Source organism: Neofelis nebulosa, chromosome X, assembly GCF_028018385.1.
Source record: "Neofelis nebulosa isolate mNeoNeb1 chromosome X, mNeoNeb1.pri, whole genome shotgun sequence".
NCBI lineage: Eukaryota > Metazoa > Chordata > Mammalia > Carnivora > Felidae > Neofelis > Neofelis nebulosa.
In genome coordinates, this window is record NC_080800.1 from 112,359,391 (window position 1) to 112,382,789 (window position 23,399).

The window sequence follows — 23,399 nt, forward strand, 5'->3', positions numbered from 1 at the left end:
TGCTGTGCATTATATATATATATTTTTTTAACAAAAAAGGGGCAACGCTACAGGGATTCTTGTTAAGTGATTTTTAAATGTAATCTAGCATGGACATTTATGTCAGTAAATATATTTACATCATAATTTAGTGGCTGCATACATCATAAGTTATTTAAACAAATCCCTGTCTTTGGACTTTTGCATTGTTTCTAGGATTTTTCTAGTAGCATTAACATTTGAGGATTTGCTATTAGTATCACCATTAACAGTGTGAATGTTCATAAACGCATACACCAATGTGCATTTGTTTGATCATTTCCTCAGGATCCATTCCTAGGAGTGGAGTTGCTTAATCAAAGGATATGCATATATTTAAGGCTTTTGACCCATATCACCCGATCAAATCAAAACTGTTTCTTCTTATCTGCAGCCTGTGAGACAATCCAGTTTGTCCCAACCCTAATCAGTCCTAGACATTATCTTTCTCTCTCAACTTTATGATCACCACTGTTGCTAACCTGACAACCCAAGGCCAAGATTGTGAAGTGTTAAATGCATACTCATTAATGTATTCAGTTGGAAAGCTCCCTGTATCTCAAGAGTTCTGCATTGTTTCCATGGATACAGCAGCCTGTGTTGCTAAAGCTTTTGTAGATTTTAGTTCTGTGTTTGGCTGAAACTTCATAGACCCTCTACTGAGCCTCTAGAACATGTAGGGTTCATTAGAGAAAACAGCATTTAACATTTTATAAAATCTCTTCTCCATGTTTTTCATTCTATTATGCCTTTCTCTTTTTTGTTTTATTTTATGTTATTTTTTTAATATGAAATTTATTGTCAAATTGGTTTCCATACAACACCCAGTGCTCATCCCAACAGGTGCCCTCCTCAATGCCCATCACCCACTTTCCCCTCCCTCCCACCCCCCATCAACCCTGTTTATTCTCAGGGGTTTTTTTACATTTTTTTTTATCATTTATTTATTTTTCAGACAGATAGAGAGCATGAACGGGGGAGGGTCAGAGACAGAGGGAGACACAGAATCTGAAACAGGCTCCAGGCTCTGAGCTGTCAGCACAGAGCCTGACGCAGGGCTCGAACTCACAGACCGTGAGATCATGACCTGAGCCGAAGTCGGACACTTAACTGACTGAGCCACCCAGGCGCCCCTATTCTCAGTTTTTAAGAGTCTCTTATGGTTTGGCTCCCTCCCTCTCTAACTTTTTTTTTCCTTCCCCTCCCCCATGATCTTCTGTTAAGTTTCTCAGGATCCACATAAGAGTGAAAACATATGGTATCTGTCTTTCTCTGACTGACTTATTTCACTCAGCATAACACTCTCCAGTTCCATCCACGTTGCTACAAAAGGCCAGATTTCATTCTTTCTCATTGCCACGTAGTATTGCATTGTGTATATAAACCACAATTTCTTTATCCATTCGTCAGTTGATGGACATTTAGGCTCTTTCCATCATTTGGCTATTGTTGAAAGTGCTGTTCTAAACATTGGGGTACAGGTGCCCCTATGCCTCAGCACTCCTGTATCCCTTGGGTAAATTCCTAGCAGTGCTATTGCTGGGTCAATAGGGTAGATCGATTTTTAATTTTTTGAGGAACCTCCACACTGTTTTCCAGAGCGGCTGCACCAGTTTGCATTCCCACCAACAGTGCCAGAGGGTTCCCGTTTCTCCACATCCTCGCCAGCATCTATAGTCTCCTGATTTGTTCATTTTGGCCACTCTGACTGGTGTGAGGTGATATCTCAGGGTGGTTTTGATTTGTATTTCCCTGATGAGGAGTGATGTTGAGCATCTTTTCATGTTATTATGCCTTTCTCTTAAACATTCTAAAGACCAGCCAGCCCTAAATCACACTTTGAATGTTGTTATTTTTGTCTTTATTTCTCTTTACTATTCAAACTCCTTTCTTCCAATTTCTGTGCTATTATGGCATATAATTGAAAATAATGTTCTTATAATTCTGATCATGACTTCAGGGAAGCCCTGGCATTTGTTGAGCACCTGCTATGTGCTGGGCATTGTGCTAAGTGCATTTCACATATTTATCTTATAACACCTCCATTTTGCAAGTGAGGAAATAGTGGCTTTAGAAGTTTCTAAGCTGCTCAAGGTCATACAGAGAATGAAGTAGCAGACAGAGAAGCCTCCAGTCTCACCTTTCTCGTGGACTGTGCTGCATTGAGAAATGAGGGTGTTAAATTTCAGAAGGATTAAACTCCTTTCTTAAGAGCTTGTAGGTGAAGATTTTTCCTTATTCTACTGAGAACAAAATTAAATATAAGATAATTTATGAGAAATAATGCTGTCCAGTAGAGTCTCCGTTCTCTTTCCTGACTGACATCCACACAAAATTACCCATGCTTACCCCCCCTCCAAGAAAAACACCCCTTCTCATAGAGTTGAATCAGTCTCACCAGCTCTGCAAGTGCGTTGGCCCATCTTGCCTGTCCTGTAGCATAGTTTGGCACTTAATTATATGCATTGCCTTACAGTCTTAGATTAGTTCTTTTTATTGTTGTTTTGGGGTTTTATGAACTCTTTGTGAGCAGAGGCTGGATTTTACGTTTCCTTTCCTCCCCTGAAATGTTTCTAGTGCAATTTTGAGGATGCTGATAAGTCCTTAAAGTTTAAGATTCATGCAGGCTTAGATCTGACTCTGGGTTCTTGCTCCTTCATTCACCAATTCTATGATCTTGGGCAAGTTCTTTAACCTTTGTGAGCCTCTGTTTCCTCATTTGTAACGTGCGTGTGATAGTACCTGCCTCCTCCAGGGTTGTTGTAAGGATTCAGTAAGCTAATGTCTGTAAAGCTCCTAGCACAACATTTCAAATGTACCTTTTATTCATTCATTTGATTAATACCAATGGATACCAACCATGCGCCAGGCACTGTTTTAGACTCTTACTGGTTCTCAGGTTGGGGGAGGGAAGGCATTTGGCAACGTCTAGAGACATTTTCGATTGTCACAATCCCAAGAGAGGAGGCTGCTCCTGGCATCTCGTCGGCAGAGGCTAAGGATGCCCCTTAATGTCTGGTAGTGCACAGAGCAGCACCCCACAACAAACAGTCATCTGGGCTGAAATATCAGTAATGCAAAGGTTAAAAGACCCTGCTCTGGAGGGAGGGATATAGTGGTAGCAATAAGATAGAAAAGGTCCCTGGTCTCATGGAATCTATACTTCAGCGGGAAAAGACAGACAATAAGCTAGTAAATGAATAAATGAAGAAAACAATTTAGATGGTATTAAATACTGTGACGACAAACACAGTACTGTGATAGTGACTGGGGATAGAGTGAACTTTATACCCAGAGGTAAGCTAAGGTCTCTCAGGTTCCATTTGAGCTCAGTCTACCTGAATGACAGGACATTGAGAGTTAAACAGTGAGCAATAAGAAGAGTGGTCCAGGCAGTGGGGAAAGCAAGTGCAAAGGCCCTGAGGCAGGACAAACTTTGCCTGTATAATGAACAGGAAAAAAGCCCACATAGCTGGAAATAGTGATTGATGGGTAGGTAGGAAATGAGGTGGGCAAGACCCTACAGGGGCAGGAGTTGGCAAACATGTCCTGTAAAGGGCCAGATAGTAAATATTCTAGGCTTTACAGCCCATATGGTCTCTGTCTCCACTACTCAGCCCTAGCGTGAAAGCAGCCATAGATAATATGTAAATCAGTTGCAATGGCTGAGTTCCCAGCAAACAGGAGGCATACCAGATGTGGCCTCTGGGCCGTAGTTTGGGAAACCCTGCTATCTGGTCTTGTAGGACATGGTGAGGAGTTTGGATTTTAAAATCCGGTTGGAAATCGTGTAGGATTTTAAAGCAAGGGAGTGACATGATCTGTTTTATGGTGTGAAAGGATCACTCCAGCTGTTGTGCAGACAAAGGGTCCTCAGTGAGCTGGAGCCAGCCAGCCAGCTTATCCCTGTGTCCTTTCAGGTAGTTTGTGACAGTCACACTTGGCTTCCTGTCATTTCCCGCACACACTTGGCAGTCCTCTGTCTCCGAGCCTTTGCTCCTACTGTTTCCTCTGCCTGGAATTCTCCTTCACCCCCAGGAAATAGCACAGCTCAGAGGCCTCCTCCCTTTGCCCTCTTCCAACGGAGCCACTCTTCCTTCCGTGTGCTTCCCGCGGGTATCTCTATGACAACGCTTATTTGGGTTGGCCTCGTGATGACAGGAGTGCTGTACGAGCTGCTGTTTAGTGAGGATGAAGTGATGCATCAGATACCTTTAAAATCTTTAGATACATTTTCTCATTTAATCCTTGCATCAACTCTAAGTGGTGGATATTATCCCCATTTTCCAGGTGATAAACTTGGAGTTCATTGGACTGCATAACCCAAGTTCACACAGCTAGAAAGGGGCCGAGGCCAAACTGGAGCCCAGCTCTCCTTGATCGCAGAGCCCTTGGGGGATTGTGCTCTAGTTGTTTCTGTAGCCCCCACTAGTCTGTGAGCTCCTTGAGGGAAGGGGCTGTGTCTCATTCGTGTCTATGCCCTGTGCCTAGCACAGTGCCTGGCAGATAATAAATGCTCTGTAAATGTTTATTACACTGACCTGGCTTCTAGTAACATTCTGAGTGTTACAAATGTGCTATCTCCAAGACCACTAGATGTCACTTTATGTACACAAATGGGTCCAGAGTTTAATATGGCTAAGAAGGTATTAAACAGCTTCTGGCCATTTAACACAGAAGAACTGAGCCTTTCTTTGAATTATGAATCTAGTCATGGCTGTCCGTTTTCAAGTACTTGACCATGATTCACTTGCCTTCCAGATGAGGTCTTGCATCATTTTCCTCCCTTCGGTGTGTTTGTATTCTGAGATGCTCCTGCTACAGCTTCTCACACTGCTGTTTTTTCTGTGTTGTCTGTAGTAGTGACCTTAATCGATAAACATTTGAGCACCTATTGTGTATCAGGTACTGTGCTAGACTCTGGGGATACAGAGATGAATTGAGACATGGCCTTTACCCTCAAGGAGCTCACAGTCTATTTGGGGAGACTGACAGGTAAATAATTATACTCTACTCTGCTAAGTGTTCTAATAGAGGAGTCTAGAAAGTGCTGTAGAAGAATGGAGGAAAGAATGATTCCACCTGCAGGGGTTATAGAATGATTCGTTCGGAATTAGAAAAAGTTGTCGGGAACACATGAAGGGCCATGTGTTTCAGTTAAAGGGGATGGCCTGAGCAAAGGCATGGAGGCTTGGGAGAGGACAGGGGCCAGGGAGAGAAGGGGGTGGGAATGGCTAATAGAGGATATGTAGAGGAGAATGAGGAGAAATGAGAGTGGAGAGGTAGGTCAGAGTGGCAGGGGTCGCTAGTTTGTAGCATCTTCAAAGCCGCCCAAGGGGGTTTAGACTTGGCCCTGTCGCTTATAAGCCACTCTCAGTCTTTTGCCAAGGGAATGACCCAGTGAGTTCCATGCTTTAGACACCTGACTCTAGGGGACAGCCTGGCAGCTGGACAACCTTTCGGCCACTGCCTCCGACCTCATGAGTCAGAATGAGGCCTGAGCCCGAGCAGTTGGGATAGAAAGGAAAGAAGATTTGGGAAACGGTTTAGAGAAAGAATGAACAAAGTTGGTGGGTGCTGGTCGTGAGGGGAGAGAGGGGAATCAAAGAGAGCTTCATAATGAAGCTGTTCCCTGGGTTACGGAAAGCAGGAATTTTAAGCACATAAAAGATAATTATGAAGAACCGAGGCTAATAATCTGTCCATTAGCCTATGAAAAAAAACTGTAACCGGGCCCTCTCTTCAGTCATCATAACAGAATGTTGCCATGAGAGCTGAGAGGTCCGAAAACACGCAGCTCCCTCCTGGAACTGCATTGTGCCCGCCTTATGTTTGGAACTAGCCAGCGGTTCCTATTCGGCAATCAGGGCGGCGCTGCTTTCCCCGACTCTGCTTCTAGTGCACTTCCATTCGGGGCCGAGAATGTTATTTTTCTGAAACTGGTCAGTGGGATTGCAGGAAGGGAATCATTAGTAGACCCTGCCTGCCTCAGGATCCAAGCTGTTGCTAAGAAAAGTGGCAGGGGCCAAAAATCGACATCAACAAGCAGAGAGAAGCAAGAAAATGTTAACCATTCCGCAGCTCGCATGTTAGGAAAAGTAGCTGCCTGACACTGTTCGTATGTGAATAGACCTTGACTTGGCCTCAAGATCTCATTTGCCTTTTGTGTTTCTCCTTTAGGGTTGGTGTTGATTCCGACCAAGAACATTTGGTAAATATGCGTTTGTGTTGTCTCTAGCATTTTTGTCGAATGTGCAGCTGTTTGGAAAGACAGTGGTCTACTCTAGACTTCACGCCACTATTATTTAGATCCTGTCCTGTTTGTACCAGCTTTTAACTGACATCATTCCTGGCTTTTCTCACCGCTTGATAGAGACAAAACCAAATTCTAGACAACATGTGGTTATCAAGGGTGACAGCTCTCATATCTGTGGGCCAGCCTGGGCTTTGGCCACGAAGGGGAACAGTCCCTTAAGCACTCCTGGGTTTTCAAGTGACTGCTCTGGCACAGGGAGCCTTTTTCCACTCTGGTTTGAGCATGAAGGCTTGTCTCTGATGTCAGCCTCACTCCAGCTGCTCTTCCTGTGTAACTTTCCAATTGGATGACCAGCAGGTGCCCTTGAGAACCGCCTGGAAGCTTTGCAGTCTTCAACCAGTCTTCCCTGACTGTTCAGGAGAATGCACTTCCTTGCCCTGGGCCTGAACCTTGCTTAATCCTAAGTGTTCATTTCTCATTTGTTCCTCTGAACCTGAGCCTGACCATCCTTTTCTGGTCTTTTCTATCTGCTTTTTAAAAAATAATTTTTTTAAGTTTATTTATTTATTTTGAGAGAGAGCATGAGCAGGGGAGGGGCGGAGAGAAAGAGAGAGAGAGAGAGAGAGAGAGAGAGAGAGAGAGAGAATCCCAAGCAGGCTCTGCAGGGTTAGTGCAGAGCCCAACGAGGGGCTTGACCTCATGAAACTGTGAGATCATGACCTAAACCAAAATCAAGAGTCGGACACTCAACTGACTGAGCCACCCAGGCGTCCCCCCGTCTGCTTTATAAGGGTCTCTGAGCACCACTGAATACATGACTCTGTCTTAAGACATTAAAATGGAAATCACAGAAATTAAATTTTTAAAGGTGGAAAGCATTTCTTTTAAAATACATTCTTTTTCTGGTCTGAAACGAGCCGTGGTCTATTTGTCTTCAGGGTGCGGTTCCCCCCAAAAATACATTTCTCAGATTCATTTCCTTGATGCTAATTTTGTCAGCTGTTGAATGATGAGTGTGTATGTAACACAGTAAGTACTCGCCTCTTTTGTGGTCAGAACCATACAAGTGTAGTTTCGTGGGCTTGAAATACTTGCACAAACAAGGCTGGATAAATCCCCATGATGCTGCGCTGCTTGGAGTGGTGTCTAAGAGGTAGTAGCTCCCCAGTGCCTCCACCCCTGTGTCCAAACAAGAATAAAATATCACACGGCTCACCAGACAAATGCTTTGTCATGATCCACATAAGTCTTCACCCGCTGTGTCACCTCAGTCACCACAGAGGACAAATAGAAATGGAGAGAGAATGCCAGGTAGGTGAGTCCCAGCTGGGACATACAGAAAAAATACCATTTTTCCCTCGCCCTCAAAACCTTGTGGATGTCTTGGTTGGTTCTATGGTTTAGTCAGTGTTTCGAGTGTCCACTGGGAAGCAGAGAGGAACATGATAGTAAGTATGGAGTGTGTGGGGGTCGGTGTCCAGGTGTTTCTGTGCTGAAGGGGTCATGAGATTTGTAGATTAACTGCCCTTGGAAACGCAGAGGCACACAAACCTCTGTGTACTGGTGTGAAAGGAAGTACACCTGTACTCCAAGATTCTTGCATTGTGTATGTTTTGGTACATGCTGAGAGGAAGATTTATTTAGTTTGAAGACCAGGAAGGACAGGAAAGGACCAAAACCCAGAATCTAAACTGTGTTCTTCACAAATCATGGAACCATGGAACATCCATGCTGCAGAGGGCTTTTGAGATTCTCTAAGCCTCACGCCGTGTACGTGAAGAAATCCAGGCCCTCAGAGGGGAAGGGACTTGTCCAACTTAGTCCACGTCAGAGCTGAGATGAACCAGATCACCTAACTGCCCCGCTGCTGACTGTACCACATTACGAATCCTTATCCAATTTGTTTTTGGAAGCTATTTTAGAAGAGGCCCGCTTGCTGTGTTTTCTCTTCTAGTCAGTCAGGCCTACCGTGGGTTTTTTCTACTTTATTTTGCTAGTGTTCTCGGAACATAGTAGCACCTTTGAAAATGCCAGTTACTTTTGGGACCCATAACAACTCCCAAAGATAGTGATGTCGATGTGATGTTTTCTACTTAAGATGCAATTCACATTGTGGGTGTAAGTCTTTCAGATTTAGGGATGAATTGTTCCACATTGATTTTTTTAAATGACAGTAGACTCCTAAATCAGCAGGCAGCCTCGAGTAATAGAGGTGTTGAGAAAAATTTCCATTTCATATTCCAAAGCTGCAATATGCAAGCTAGTAAATTTCTGATGTTACCCATGATAGAGAGTATCTTCTATGAAGTAGGCTATATTTCCAAGTCTACAAAGAAATGACTCTAAATAAATGTGTCTTTTATCTTGGTGTATGGATTGATTTCTTTATTATCTGTTTGCAGGGCATTCCGGAAAATGAAAGAAGAACCACCAAAGCAGAGAGTGCCTGGCTTTTCCGGATATGGTACAACTTTGATCATAAGTATCCTTAACTGAGGAGGAAAAATGGTAATGTGAACGTGGCCAGTTACAATTTAATGGAACAACTGTTGTGACTCTTCCCTTCCGGAAGTGGAATACAAAACCCACGTTTGGGCTTCCCTTTCCCCTTCAGTGGAGCGGATGGAGAAAGCTATTAAAGGAAACCCACACAAATGAATTGCCCTGAAAACCCACGAAACCAGTAGGGACTGGTTAGTGCAGAGGCTGGCTGTGAGAGGGGGGACTCAGGAGCCCTTACAATAGACTCTGTCCCATATATTGGTTTACTTATTGAGCAGTCGTGGTCTTTTACCTAATTTAGTGAATCTTGCAAAAGGTGTTTGTTGGTCCTTGTCAGTGCACTTACTCTAGGGTCAAAGAGGAAAGGCTGCCTTAGGGAAAAGCATACGGATGAGATGGAAAACACGGAAATACTAGATACCTCAGTAGTCAGGGACAGGCCTGTTTTCTCTGACCTTTCAGAAGACTGGAAGATTCTCCTCTCCACTAAGGGTGCCAGTGTTTCCCTGTTTTCCAAATCTCTTTCTTCTCCTATCATAGTCGTCTTCTTCATACCTCTGCTTTGGATTGTGTTACGTCCTATGACCTGTTTAAATCATGCCTTTCAAAAAATATTTTATCTCTTACTATTTATTAAAATTAATTTCTTACTTGAAAATTGAACTAGAAAAAGGGACCACGGAGTTCTTTCAAGCTGAAGCTTATTAGTAAATGAATCGAAACCTGGTTCATGTTCTACTGAAGGCAATTTGGGACAACCATGTAAAAACTTTTCCCTTGCTTTTGACTTTCTGATGAAAGCCTTGAATATTTGAGAAAAATGCAGTTGGGGGGCCCTGGATGGCTCAGTTGGTTAAGCGTCTGACTCAATTTCGGATCAGGTCATGATCTTATGGTTCGTGAATTTGAGTCCCGTGTCAGACTCCGTGCTGACAGTGTGGAGCCTGCTTGGGATTCTCTCTCCCCCTCTCTCTCTCTGCCCCCCATCTTAAAAATAAATAAATAAACTTAAAGAAAAATGCACTTGGCACTTTTCGTTAGAAGCTACTACTTACTATATTCTTGTTGGCTAGATTTTTATAATCACTTTTTGCAAGTACTCAAAATTAAATTGCTATATGGAAACAAGAATGCAATCATATCTGTTGTATTAAGACTCCCAGTAGGAGATCCTGGCTCTTTAAAATTGTTTAATGATTATGTCACTACTTTTGGCTCCGTTTTCAGCATTTTGGGTATAAGCCACTCCCATATCTCTTGGGGCTTTTTCATCCCTCTAATTTAACAAAAATTGTTTAATATTTCCTGAATAAAATGTTTTATACATTTTCTGCATAATATACGTATAAAACAATCCTAATGTAGAGAAAGTGTAGAATGATAGTTTATTTTTCTGTGTATTCTTACAGAAGTAAACACCAAGATTTGACTCAGTACTACCCTTTTAAGCACTACTGGACTAAGACCCAGTAATTTTCATACCTAGTGCCCTAGTAAAATTAATCATTCACACTCTAGATCTCAGTTCCATTGTATAGCCAGATTATTTGTTGTAATGGAGATATATATACCTTAAATAATATATCCAAATCTTAAGCTTGTGACCTATGTATATGCCTCTGTGCTTGCTACCCATCTGAAGATATAGGGGCACCTGGGTGGCCCTCAGTTGGCTAAATGCCCAACTCTTGGTTTCGCTCAGGTCATGATCTCACAGCTCATGGGTTTGAGCCCCACATTGGGCTTCCGTGCTGACAGCATAGAGCCTGCTTGAGATTCTCTCTATCCCTCTCTCTCTACCCCTTTCCTGCTTGTGATCACGTGCTGTCTCTCTCTCTCACATAAATAAACTTTAAAAAAAATTAAAGATATATAGAAGATCTCCAGCACCCCAGAAGCTGGCCTGTGTTCCCTTAGTGTCAGTAGTGCCTTCCCTGCCCCCCTCAAAGGGCAGCCACTCTTCTGATTTCTAGCAACATGGGTTTTCATCTTCAACTAAATGAAATCCTGTATTACATATTATTTTATGTCTTGCTTCTTTTCACTTAACAACGTGTAATTTATCCATATTGTTGCCTGTGTCAGTAATTCATTCTTGTTCATCGCTATGTGGTGTTCCACAGTGTGAATATACTACAGGGTTGTTTTTTGTTTTGTTTTGTTTTGTTTTTTCTCCAGCCGTTCCACTGTTGATAAACATTTGAGTCATTTCCCAGTTTGGGCTATTACAGAGTTAAACATCTATGTATGCATCCTTTGGTGAACACCAGCACTCCTTTCTGTTGAGTACATACCCAGGAGAAAAATTTAGGGCAAGTGTATTGTTGAGCTGGACTCGATCCTGGCAGCCAGTTTTCCAGAGTGGCTGTAACTGATTGACGCTCCCACCAGTGACTTAAGGGAGTGCCAGTTGTCCCACACCTCCCCCAAAACTCGATCTTTAATCCACCTTTTAAATGTGAGCCATTTCAGTGGGTGTGTAGTGCTACCATATGTGGCTTAATTTGCAGTTCTCTGACGGCCAGTGAGGCCAGGCATCCCTTCATATATTTGTTGGCTACTTGAATGTCATTTTTTTTTTTATGAAGCAGGGTCTGTTTAGTTCTTTTGCCCATTATTTGAGGCATCTTATCTTTTCCTTATTAACTTGTAGTTCTTTCTGTGTTACTGAATTGGGTCCTGTGTTGATTATACACACGATGACTATCTTCTCCCAGTCTGTAGCTCACCTTTTCATTTTCTTAATCCTATGTTGTGAAGGACAGAAATTCTTCATTTTAATGAGGTTTACTTTATTACTCTTTTCTTTTGGTTAGTGCTTTCATGTCTTGATAAATCTTTTATATCCCAAGGTCCTATGTTTTCTTCTAAAAGTGTGATTATCTTAGCTGTCACATTTAAGTCTTCGATCCGCCACAAGTCAATTTTTGTGTATGGTGTGAGGTATGGGTCAAGACCTACTTTTCTCCCATATGAGAATTCAGTTGACCCAGCACCATTTATTGAAAATGCTGTCCTTAACCTTGTTAATTGCACCGGAGCCTTTGTTGTAAACCACTTGGCCATATAAGTGGAGGTCTGCCTCTGGACTTTCTTTTCTATTTGTCGTTTTTTCACATTAATACCACACTCTATTAGTTATTACACTTTGTAATAAATCTTGCTGTCCAATAAGGGAAAGCCTACAGGTTTGTTATTCCTTAGTATTGCCTTGGCTATTTTAGGCTCACTGCAGTTTCATCTAAATTTTAGAAACAGCTTGCCACTTTCCATACATACACACACACACACACACACACACACACACACACACACCAAGAAAACCTGCTGGCAATTCTTTGGGGTTTGTATTAAATCAGTAGATGAATTTGGAGAGAACTGATATCTTAACAGTATTGAGTTTCGAATCCATGAACAGAGTATATCCCTCCATTTCTTTAGATCTTTAATTTCTCTCATTAATGTTTTATAGTTTTAAGTGCCAAGTCTTGCACATCTTTCATTATGTTACCCCTAAGTATTTGATGCTATTGCAAATGATACTTTATTTTCTACTCATTTACTCTTAATATGTAGATATGTAATTGGGATTTTTATATGTTGACTTTGTATCCAGCAATCTTGTTAAGTTCACTTATTATTGAAGAGTTTATAGATTCTTTTTGATTTACTGTTCATAAAATCAAGTGAATAATAGTGTCTTATCTATTTTATTTCTTTTCTAATTCCTTATATTTTCTTTTTTTACATCTTACTACACTGGCTGGACCTTTCCAGTACAAGGTTGAATATAAGCGGACATTTTGTCTTATTCCTGACCTCAGGAAGAAAATTTTCAATATTTCACCATTAAGTATGATATTAGCTGTAGGTTTTTGAGCTAGCCTTTGTCAAATTAAGAATATCCCCTTCTATTTCTAGTTTGCCAAGAGTTTTTATCATGAACAGGTATTGAATATTATCAGATGAGTTTTCTGCATCAAATGAGATGATCATGTATTTGTTTTTTCTCCTTTAATCCGTCTTTGTGCTGATTTTCACTGATTTTGGTTTTTTTATGTTTATTCATTTTTGAGAGAGACAGGCAGACAGAGCATTAGTAGGGAGGGACAGAGAGAGAGGGAGACACAGAATAAGAAGCAGGCTCCAGGCTCTGAGGTGTCAGCACAGATTCTGATGTGGGGCTCGAACCCACAAACTGTGAGATCCTGACCTGAGCCAAAGTCGATGCCCAACTGACTGAGCCACTCAGGTGCCCCACTGATTGTTTGAATATTAAACCAGTCTTGCATTGCTGGAACAAATCTCACTTGGTCATGATATGTTATCCCATGTATGTACCATTGGATTTAGTTTACTAATCTTTTGTGTCTGATTTTTGTGTCTGTTTTCATGAGTGATACTGACTAGCTTGTGGGGTTTTTTTGTTTGTTTGTTTGTTTGTTTGTTTGTCATAATGCCCCTGTCAGGTATCGTTAACAAGATAACATGTTGGATTAACAAAATGAAGGGGGTAGAATTTTTCTCTTTTACTATTTTCTGGAGGATTGGTGGGGGTTTTTTTCCCTTAAATGCTGGGAAGATTTTACCGGTGAGGTCACCTGGGCCTGGAGTGTTTTGTCTGAGAAGGTTATTAATTTCTTTAATAGATACAGGACTATTCCTCATGTTTAAATTTTTTATTTCTTTATTTTGAGAGAGAGGATGATCAAGGGAGGGGCAGAGAGAGAGAGGGAGAGAAAGAATCCCAGGCAGGCCCTATGCTGTCAGTGCAGAGCCCATGTGGGGCTTGATCTCACAAACTCTGAGATCATGACCTGAGCCGAAGTCAAGAGTCAGATGCCTAACTGACTGAGCTACCCAGGTGCCCAGACTATTCCTCATTTTTAATGTATATGTGTATGTGTCTTTCTCCCATTCTCTCTACTTTTTCTTATGATTCCCTCTTGTTTTCTTCTGAGTATCACATATGTTACCATGTCTGTTTTTAGTTTTTGAAGATGAATGAATACTGAAATGAGGGTCTATGATAGAGGAACTCAACGATACATCATTTTTTAAACGTTTTTAGAATTGAATTTCCTTTGATACTAAGTTTCAACTCATTCGAGAGGCCAGCTGAACTCACAGTAAATGATTAAAACCATTTTTGTCACTATATTCTGCAACCGAATATTTCATCTTTTTTCTCCTCTTACCACTCTTTACTTTCTTCCATATCTCCTTTGGTGCTAAATCAAGAGTGATTTTGTCTTCCGTTTGGCTTTAGTAAAATCAGAAAGGCACTAGGACGCCGTGGAAATGGCACTTGGAATCAAACCCGTCTGGGTTTGTGTATTGGTCCTTCCCTTTGCTTCATTGTGTGACTTCAGGCAGATCACTGATTTCTCTGAGCCTCGCTTTCCATTTCTGCGAAACAGAGGTCATCACAAACTCTCCCTTGGCTATCTCACGGGCGTATAACATGGTGACAAAATGAGCGACATAAATGAAAGCCCTTTGCTCTCCTCCGAAGTGGCAGGTATGCAGCGAGGGCGGTTGTGATCAAAGGGGTGGCTCTTTTGAATTTGTGAAGAACGGAACCCGGCTCTTCCTTAACCAGCACAGCTACCTGAAGCCTCTGCTGACGCACAGTGGGCCTCCCCTCACCACCACACTCCCCGCCTGCTGCGGGCCCATCGCGAGATGCCTGACCAGCCCCCAAGCTTATGAGGTAAGTTGTTTTTAATCCACAAGCGAAGTTCTTCATGAAGTGAAATTCTTCCGCTCTGTGGACGGGTCGCTGGTTTGATTTTGCTTTGCTTGCCTCTGACGTACAGAATCCACAAGAGGGACTAGAAGTATAGTTTGCTCAGCCAGAAAATACACTGAAATCCGCAGCCTTTGAAACATCTTTGAACATTCACAGTCTTTGAAACGTCATTTGAAAACAGATACGGCGCGTTCCCTCACCTTACTGTCCATGATTTTAGTACATGGTTCTGGTCCCGTGCCGGTTTTCATGTATTCGCGGTATGTGGCCTGAGCTCGGTGTCACCTCTGAGCTAGAGGTGTCCTGTTTTCCCCTATGAACTAGAGCGGCCGCAGACATGTTGAGAGGACTGACGCGGCAAACTTTGATATCCCTGCAACGCGCCAGATGGTCTCGTACTTGAAACCTGCCAGCGTTTGAGGATCAGCGAGCATTTATCTACCCGTGTTCCACATTGCTAGGATATGCTAGCATATCTACATATAATCGAGATTCCAGATTTTTTTCCTTAGCTACCGACACATGATTGGTGGTGCGGCAAGTGCTGCAACACGGAAAGAAATGGCCAGTGCTAACCAGCCTTTATTTGGAAATACGAACCTCTTATTTTTCAAGTTCTTTTTTTTTTTTTAATTTGCTTCTAACCCAACCCTTCAAAAATAATCTGTGGCATCGCATAAAGTGCCCACGTTAACGAAACCCACCAACTTGACCACTGTGATGCAACACCATGAGTAGAGAGGCCAGGCAGCGGTGAAGCAGTGTAGACCCGCAGCCTTCCGTTCCCTACGGCCTCCTCTGTGGCACGTGAGAGCAGACCCCCCAGGGAATGGACCGGAAGAGGAGTCTTGAGGGGGGGTGGCACCAGCAGGGAGGGCCGCCCCACAGCTTTGTGTTCCGCTGAGTCCGTGTACATTTCTGACAGACTGTGCCTCGTGCGGCGGGGACACGCGTGTTGTCTCGCCTCTCTCTCCCGCATCTTCCGGGCTGCCTTTCAAGCGGCCTCCTTCCCCTCTGTGCCCTGTCAGTCCACGAGGCCCTGTGCAGAGGGGACAGCCAGCTTCGTCAGTCCAGTCAGGGAGCATTGGCTCGTGGATTCCAGAGACCTGCTCACTGTCACCAGAAGCCACGAGTTCCCCAACAACTGCATGCCCTGTGGAATATAGCTAAACACAACATGATCGTGTTCGTTTCCCGGGGCTGCCATAACAAAGTACCGCAAACCGCATGGTTCACCAGAAATGTATTGTCTCATAGTTCTGGAGGCTTGATGTCTGAAGTCAAAGTGTGGGCAGTGTTGGCTTCTTCTGAGGGCTGGGAGGAAGAGCCTGCTCCAGGCCTCTCCCCAGCTTCTGCTGGTTTGCCGGCAGTCTTTGGTGTTCCTTATTTACAGATGCACCGCATGGATCTCTGTCTTCATCTTTTTTAAAAATATTTTTTAAGTCGATTCATTTTTGAGAGAGACAGAGCGTGAGCAGGGGAGGGGCAGAGAGAGAGGGAGACACAGAATCCAAAGCAGGCTCCAGGCTCTGAGCCATCAGCCCAGAGCCCGACGTGGGGCTCGAACCCACGAACTGTGAGATCGTGACCTGAGCTGAAGTCAGATGCTTAACTGACTGAGCCACCCAGGCGCCCCTCTGTCTTCGTCTTCACACGACGTTCTGTGTGTGTGTGTGTGTGTGTGTGGCCAAATTTCCCCATTTTTAAGGACACCCACCAGTCCTATGGGATCAGGGCCCACACTAATGACCTCACCTTAATTTGATTATCTGAAAAGACCCTATTTCCATATAATGTCACATTCACAGGGACTCGGGGTTAGGATTTCAACATCTTTTGCGGGGGGATATAATGTAACCCATAACAACCATAAAGCTTAACTTTTAATGTTATTTTTCATTGTTCTCAACTACTTTTTTAGTTATAAAAGTTAACATCCTGTGGCCAAGGGGCGCCTGGGTGGCTCAGTCAGTTAAGCATTCGACTTCGGCTCAGGTCATGATCTTGTGTGGTTCATGGGTTCGAGCCCCACATTGGGCTCTGTGCTGCCGGCTCAGAGCCTGGAGCCTGCTTTGGGTTCTGTGCCTCCCTCTCTCTCTGCCCCTGCCCCACTCGTAATCTGTCTCTCTCAAAAATAAATAAACGTAAAAAAAAAAACATACTTATGGCCAAATAGTGTGGAATAGACAATACAAAATATCGAAGTCCCCTCCTCCCACATACGTCTCCCCCGCAGAGGCAGTCTTTACGAAGGATTTATTGTGTGTACTTCCTAATCTGTTTTATCCGCATAAACTTATACATGTGTGTATAGCTTTGTTACTGGCTTACACAAATGAGATCACAACTGCATCGTCCTGCTACTTGGGTTGTTCACTTACTGATACATCGTGGCCACCTTTTGAGGAGTCCATGAGAACTCATTGCCTTCTCTTTATTCATGGCTGCATAGTGCTTGCACCAACATTGACTTAATCATCCGCCTTTGGCTAGACCTTTAAGTTGTTTCCTTTTCTTTCTTTGTTATTACAAATAATGTTTATAGTAGAAGGCAGGGGCGTTTATTCCTTCCTGCCTCTCCTGGTATGGTAAACGTTCTTGTTACATATGAATTTATCCAAGTACATGTAAAGGTATATAAAATAGATCTTAAAGGTTAAATTGCTGGGGCAAAAAGCATATACATTTTAAAATTTGGTAGACATTGGCCCAAACCTCAACCTTAATGAAGACCTTAGAAGGTGCTTAAGAGCCCCACTGACGCGTGAAGGCGCCACAACTTCGTTGGAAGTATTGCTCAGTGAGGGGGTAGACGCTGCTCAGACTTAGCCTTTGAACTTGTATCGGGCAGAAGGGGATTATGGTCGGTTGGTGGAGCGGGCTTGTTTGGGTTTTGATTCACGTATCTTCGAGTGGGCAAATTTCCACTTGAAAATTAAAGTTGTAAATTTAAAAAAAAGTTAAAAATTTTTTAAAAAAATTAAAGATGTTTTAAATTTGCGCCTAACAGCCTCCTCAGTCTATGTTAGACAAATTTTAAGATTTTTAAACACACAGCTTAGAAGAGCTGGATGTAAGCCGCTTCTATCAGCCTGTGCACACGTACATTTTTTTCATTGACCAAAATGGCATTATATGTATGCTTGATTTTTCCCCCTTTTGTAGAACGTTATTTAATTATACTTTTGTGGCCACAAAGTCTCCGTTACAACCAAGGCTTATTGAGCTGGTGGACAAATACGCAGAGAGGGTTTAACATATTTGGGGGTATTCTTTTATTAGGCATTGTTAATACAGAAGTTAAAAGCTTCACTTATATAAACCCATTCAGTAATCCATTAAACTAACATTTGGAGAATACTTTCTGTGTGCCCTGAACCGTCAGGTGGCTGGATCAGGGCAGAGAAGGGGCTCAGAGGCTGGTGTGGGATATGCCGAGCAGACCAGTGCACACGCGGTTCTGGTACACGGGTAAAGGCCGCTGCAGGGAGAGGGCGAAGTACAGGATGCTAGGAGAGAACACAGGAGGCACACCTAAGCCCACTTTGCAAGGTCAAGGAAGACTCCTAGCAGAAAGGGACTTTATTTTAAGCTGAGACCTCAGTGATAGGCTGTAGTCACAGGAAGGAAGGCGGGGGAGACGGGAGATAAGGGAAAGCGTGAGCGATTGGGGCACCTGTCAGCGGTTCAGATGGCAGGCACACGGTGGGGTGGTTGGAGTGGGTGAAGCAGTTGCAGCAGAAGGTGAAGGGTCTGGGTCACGAGGAGTCATTAAGGTAAGGACTGTAGGCCTTCTGAAGGCAGCAGGCTGGTGCTGGAGAGTTTTAAATAGGGAATCCTTGAAAAGTCTTCCATTGGAAATGTTTCTTGAGTCGCACAGCAATTCTTAAGACTTATTTTATTTGCATTTAGAACCAGGAGCAGTTGAAAGACGATGACTCCGATCTCATTCTCAATGATGGCGACATTAGTTTGACGTATGGGGATTCTACTGTGAACACCGAATCAGGAACATCCGGTGCCCCTAGGAGGTTTATGGGAAATAGTTCAGAAGATGCCTTGGATCGGGAGCTCTCATTTGGGGACCACGAACTGGTCATTCGGGGAACACGCTTGGTTCTTCCCATGGATGATTCTGAACCCCCATTAAATTTGTTAGATAATACGAGACACAGTCCGGCCTAAGCTTACTAATACTCACTTAGTGATTTGTAAAATTTGCACATGTGATTGTGAAGAAATTTGTACTACCTAAAAAGTCCCAGTGCATGTCTCTGAATGTTTAAGCTATATAAATGCTCTTTATATGGCATCGAGAGAATATAAATATCCTGTACAAGGCAGATTGTGAACAAACTATTCCTTTATGTTTCATTGGCTGCACTATGTAGATTGGATCTGTTTTAGAAAAAAGTTATTTTCACAGTGATGTTGTGTGTTCCGTTAGCTTTACGTCTCAGTTAAAGTATAAAAAGTGACACATGTACTCTTTCTTACACTTACCCGATACTTAACCAGAGTACCAAGTTCTTGTGCCGTGAATTAATTTTGTTTTGTGGGAGGGGAGGGGAGGGAGAGGAAAGAGGGCGTGTTATTTCTGGGGAAGCCCAGGGAGGAGAGAAACAAGCACGTGTTCATTGCTCCTGCCTTGGATGTGACCTTTTTCTTTCTTTTTTCTCCGGTGGCCTGTTGTGGCATTAGAGGCTGAGGGTGTTCAGATCTTGCCCCGCTGGGCTTGGGAGTGAAATGGGCGAGGTGGGGGGCGCTTTCCCCCCTCACCGTGAAAGAACAGATTCATTGACACTGGTGTTCGGAAAAGACATCCAAGACTTCGTTACTCTTCTCCCAGACCAAGACCGTAGGAAGGCGTCGCGTTATCCGGCCAGCTTAGCCAAAAGTACGGGTGTTCATAGTTCAGGGCACGTGGTTTCCGTTGGCAGGGGCAGGGGCAGAGCGCAGGAAGGGAGTAAAGGGGTGGGGGGGTGGTCTTTCGGAGATCTCTCTTCCCAAATGTGTAAATATTCAATACCAGATAAGTTTAAATAAGAAACTCAGTTGCTGCTTACTTTTTGATTATAAACTTGATCTGTATAGCAAGCTTTGTGGTCAAATGTTTTTATATCAATTTAAATTGCTGCTCTTTAGCAGCCAAACAGGAGCAAAATGTAAAATTTTTGAACTTACTGTGTCTAATTGTCAGTCGTTAGTCTGCAGTTGATGTTAAAAATTAATTTATGACTCCATGATCGTTGCCACACTACATCAAAGTCCGTCGTAAAGAACCGCGCTGCCCTGGAGAGCTTATCATAAGGGCAGTGGCTCCTTTATGTGCACCGGTGGTAGTTGTCTTAGTTTTCATGTGACTTTTTAATATGAAATGCCCAAGCTGCCATGTGTGGGTGTGTGTGGGTGTGTGTGGGTGTGGTGGGTTTTGTTTTTGTTTTTGTTTTTTGTTTTTACAGTTTTCAAGGAAGAGTACCTAGCAACTTCCCATTTCCTACTGAGACAATGAAAGGTTCTACTTTGTAATGCTGAAAACACCTGCAGGTGCATTGAACGCTTAGAAGGGGGTTAGTCTCTGATGTCAATCCTGACCTGTTAAGGTTTCAGAAGAAAAATACGAGCTCTTGTGGGTCTTTCCCCCCTCGGGTCTGAGTAGCATTGCCTTAAATCTTCCCCAATTCGCAAAATTGATTTGTTTACGTGATACTAAAATTTTCCAGCCAAAAATATCTTTCCCGAGCAAAATATTCTCCCCCAGGTAGCTGTACTGTTGCAAACACTCCTGGAGATTTTAAGGGAATTCCCCCGTTGTACCCTTGAGTGGCAGCTCTAACTGTTGGCATAGATAGCCATTTGTTATGTGGTGGTACCGACTTTCCTGCTATGCAGGAACCCCGCGAAGTGTGCATTTTATATAATGTGTGCCTCTTCATGCAGTCTCTGATTCTTGCTAATGTGTGTTTGAGGGGCTTTGAACTTCAGCATCATTTACCCACGCAGTTATTCAAGTTGTAAAAGGTCATACAAAAAATGAACAACTACCTTTTATATTCTGTCAGGTTACTGAGCTCACTTCATGAAAAAGGCTGTAAATACTTAGCATGACAAATTCAGTAACTCGTCTCTTTCAGCATGCATAAGACTTTTTCTTAGGGAAACCGATACAGCTTGAGTCAACTGAATCTGCCTTCGTGCTGTATCAGAGGGGAACCAAGCCTTCTGTGCTTACGTCAGCATCTGGAAGATTCTCCTCTCCTCTGATCTGTGTGCGCATCTCCAAGCAAAGAAGAAAACACAAACTGTGCTCTCATACCCATTGGTTTTAGACACCTGAGTGAACTTGAATGAAGGACAGTCTGAGATACCATCACGCACAAGTAGAGCTGCTCTCGGACTTGCTGTTCTGTTCTTTGTGAACCCTACACGTTTGAATGACTCAAACATTGCATCTTTTAAAGTTATTTTGTAAGGTTCCTTGGCATCTATCCTCCTTGTCTGTGTTTGGCAATGTGCTGTTAAAGAAATAGACTTAATCTGTATGTATTTTTTGTTTTCCCTTGCAGTACTTGGACAGATGTTATAGTGGTTTCTTTTAGGAAAATCTGTCATTAAAAAAAATTATAGCCTTGCAAATAACCAGTCACCGTATTTGAGTCACAGTTTATTCTAGCGAGAAAGCAGTAAAGAGTACTGACTTCATTTATTTTTCTACCTATACACCTACTGGGAAAGCAGGAAAGACTGATGTTTAATAAAAGAACAAACAGAAACCTACCAGAACGTAACATATGGGGTTGCCAATTGGGGGGGGGGAGGCTTATGGGTAAGGCTGGACATATTTGCTTATGGTCACGATTGAACCATTTAACAAATGGCAGTCAAATTAACAATTCGACTCAGGGCAGTCGAATTCTGTCACATTGGTTTGTAGCCTGTTAGCTTGGTAATGGATGATGTCACGAAAATGTTCATTGCATTATTTGGCAAGAGTAGATTCTGTATCTGCTTAGGTAGAAAGGCAGTTCCAAGTCTGGTGGAAAGCATGATCATGCAAATAATCCTTTTTGCAAGTTAAAGATAGGTCTTTCTTTTTGTACCTGAGCAGTTTTAGAGGTTAGATTGTATTGACAGCAACTTTGTCTAGTAAAGGCACCAACCACACTGGTTCTGTGTTTTGCTGCCAGCTTTCTTGTTCGTGATCCAGTGAGAGACACAGGTGGCCTACACACCACACCTCTTCTGGAACAAACCCATGTTTTCTTTAAAAAAAAATTTTTTTAATGTCCTATTTATTTCTGAGAGAGCAAGCACAAGCTGAGGAGAGGCTGAGAGAGAGGGAGACACAGAATCCACAGCAGGCTCCAGGCTCTGAGCCATCAGCACAGAGCCCGACGCGAGGCTGGAACCCACGAAGCGTGGGATCATGACCTGAGCCGAAGTCAAGACGCCCAACCGACTGAGCCCCCCAGGCGCCCCACAAACGTATGTTTTCTAATTCACAGGTGAAACCCAACATTTGATTTGAGCAGGTACATTTGTTAACCTGACCCAATGCAGCATTGTAAAGAGATGAAAGTATAGATGTTTTGAACTTCATCGGGACATCCTTGATAGGAAGCCCCCCATATGGATTATGCAGTATAAGGTATGAGGCTTGGAATAAATTGGAAATCATAATAATAGTAGGTCCCATTTTTTTGCACCCCTCTCTGATACAGGCTGTGTGTATACACGGTCTTTTTTCAAATTTACATTTTAATTTAATCTTTTTTTTTTTTTTTGAGAGAGAGAGAGAGAGAGAGAGCAAGCGTGAGAGGGGGAGGGACCAAGGGAGAAGGAGAGATTGAATCCCAAGCAGGCCCCACTCCCAGTGCAGACCCCAACACAGGGCTCTATCCCACGACTGTGAGATCATGACCTGAACCAAAATCAAAGGTCGGGTGCCTAACTGAGCCACCCAAGCGCCCCCTCATTTTAATTTAATCTTAATCATGCTGTGAGGGTACGTTTTATTATTCTCATTTCACAGATGTGAAAACTGAGGTGCAGGAAAAGTTGTTGCACTGCTAGTAAGTGACAGGCAGGCCTCAAATCCAGTCTGGATCCAAAGTCTAGATTGTTAACCGCTGCTCTGGGTGGCTCCAGTGGTGGGCTATGGGCTAATCCATCTCGAGAACTAGAAGGATGATGCAGGGAATTGCAGACTTCTGTCCTGTTGGCCACCACTCGCTTGACATCAGGCCAGGGTAGGGCATGAAGTCTCAGCTGTGTCCCTCCATTTGCCGCACTGTTGGCTGCTGGACATGAGTTATCGTGGTTGGGAAGTTTCTCGAATTCTTAGCAAAGTGCCCTCCTGGGTCTCTTTGAGCCCACAGCCGAGTCAACCTGCCTAGCATCATGCCTTTCCATTCTGCCTTCCGCCATTTTCACCAAGGGGGCCCATCTTTTACGGCGGAGTGTGTGGTCCTAAACAGCGGCTCTGCGCTCACATAGTTCGGTGTCGTAGGAAAAAACCCAGGCTTCGGAGTTACGCACACCTGGTTTCAAATCCAGTCTCTGCTCTTTGCTCACTGTGTCCTGCCGGCTGGTTACTTGACTTTGCTGGGCCTTTCCACTTGCTTAGCTGTAGAGTTAATTCGCTCAACAAATATTTGAGTGCTTCCGCTTACTGTGTGGATACACTAGGGAACAACTCCACAGCGATCCTTGCTCTCACAGAGCATGTTCTACAGGAGATGCCAATAGCTGTTTCATGGGGTTGTTAGGAATCATTCATGCAAGAAGGACTGATTGCCTCCTGGCAGAGGAGTAGCTGTCTTAAACAATCAGCAGGTCACATGAGCTACACTAGCCATAAAGGCTATGATG

The 23,399-nt window shown here is 43.3% G+C and overlaps 1 protein-coding gene across 4 annotated transcripts in view; it reads left to right on the forward strand.

Moving 5' to 3' along the window:
- Positions 1 to 21,170, forward strand: part of SLC9A6 (solute carrier family 9 member A6) — a 63,496-nt gene extending 42,326 nt beyond the window's left edge. For 3 of the 4 annotated variants that reach the window (XM_058714430.1, XM_058714429.1, XM_058714427.1), the window contains 5 exons: positions 4,924 to 5,013; positions 6,199 to 6,229; positions 8,677 to 8,756; positions 14,384 to 14,489; positions 18,441 to 21,170. In XM_058714430.1, the coding sequence (XP_058570413.1) occupies positions 4,924 to 5,013; positions 6,199 to 6,229; positions 8,677 to 8,756; positions 14,384 to 14,489; positions 18,441 to 18,713 (580 nt within the window). In that variant the 3' untranslated portion in view covers positions 18,714 to 21,170. The remainder of the gene's footprint in view (positions 1 to 4,923; positions 5,014 to 6,198; positions 6,230 to 8,676; positions 8,757 to 14,383; positions 14,490 to 18,440) is intronic. The other variant, XM_058714428.1, reaches the window with a different exon arrangement.
- Positions 21,171 to 23,399: the final 2,229 nt, after the last annotated feature.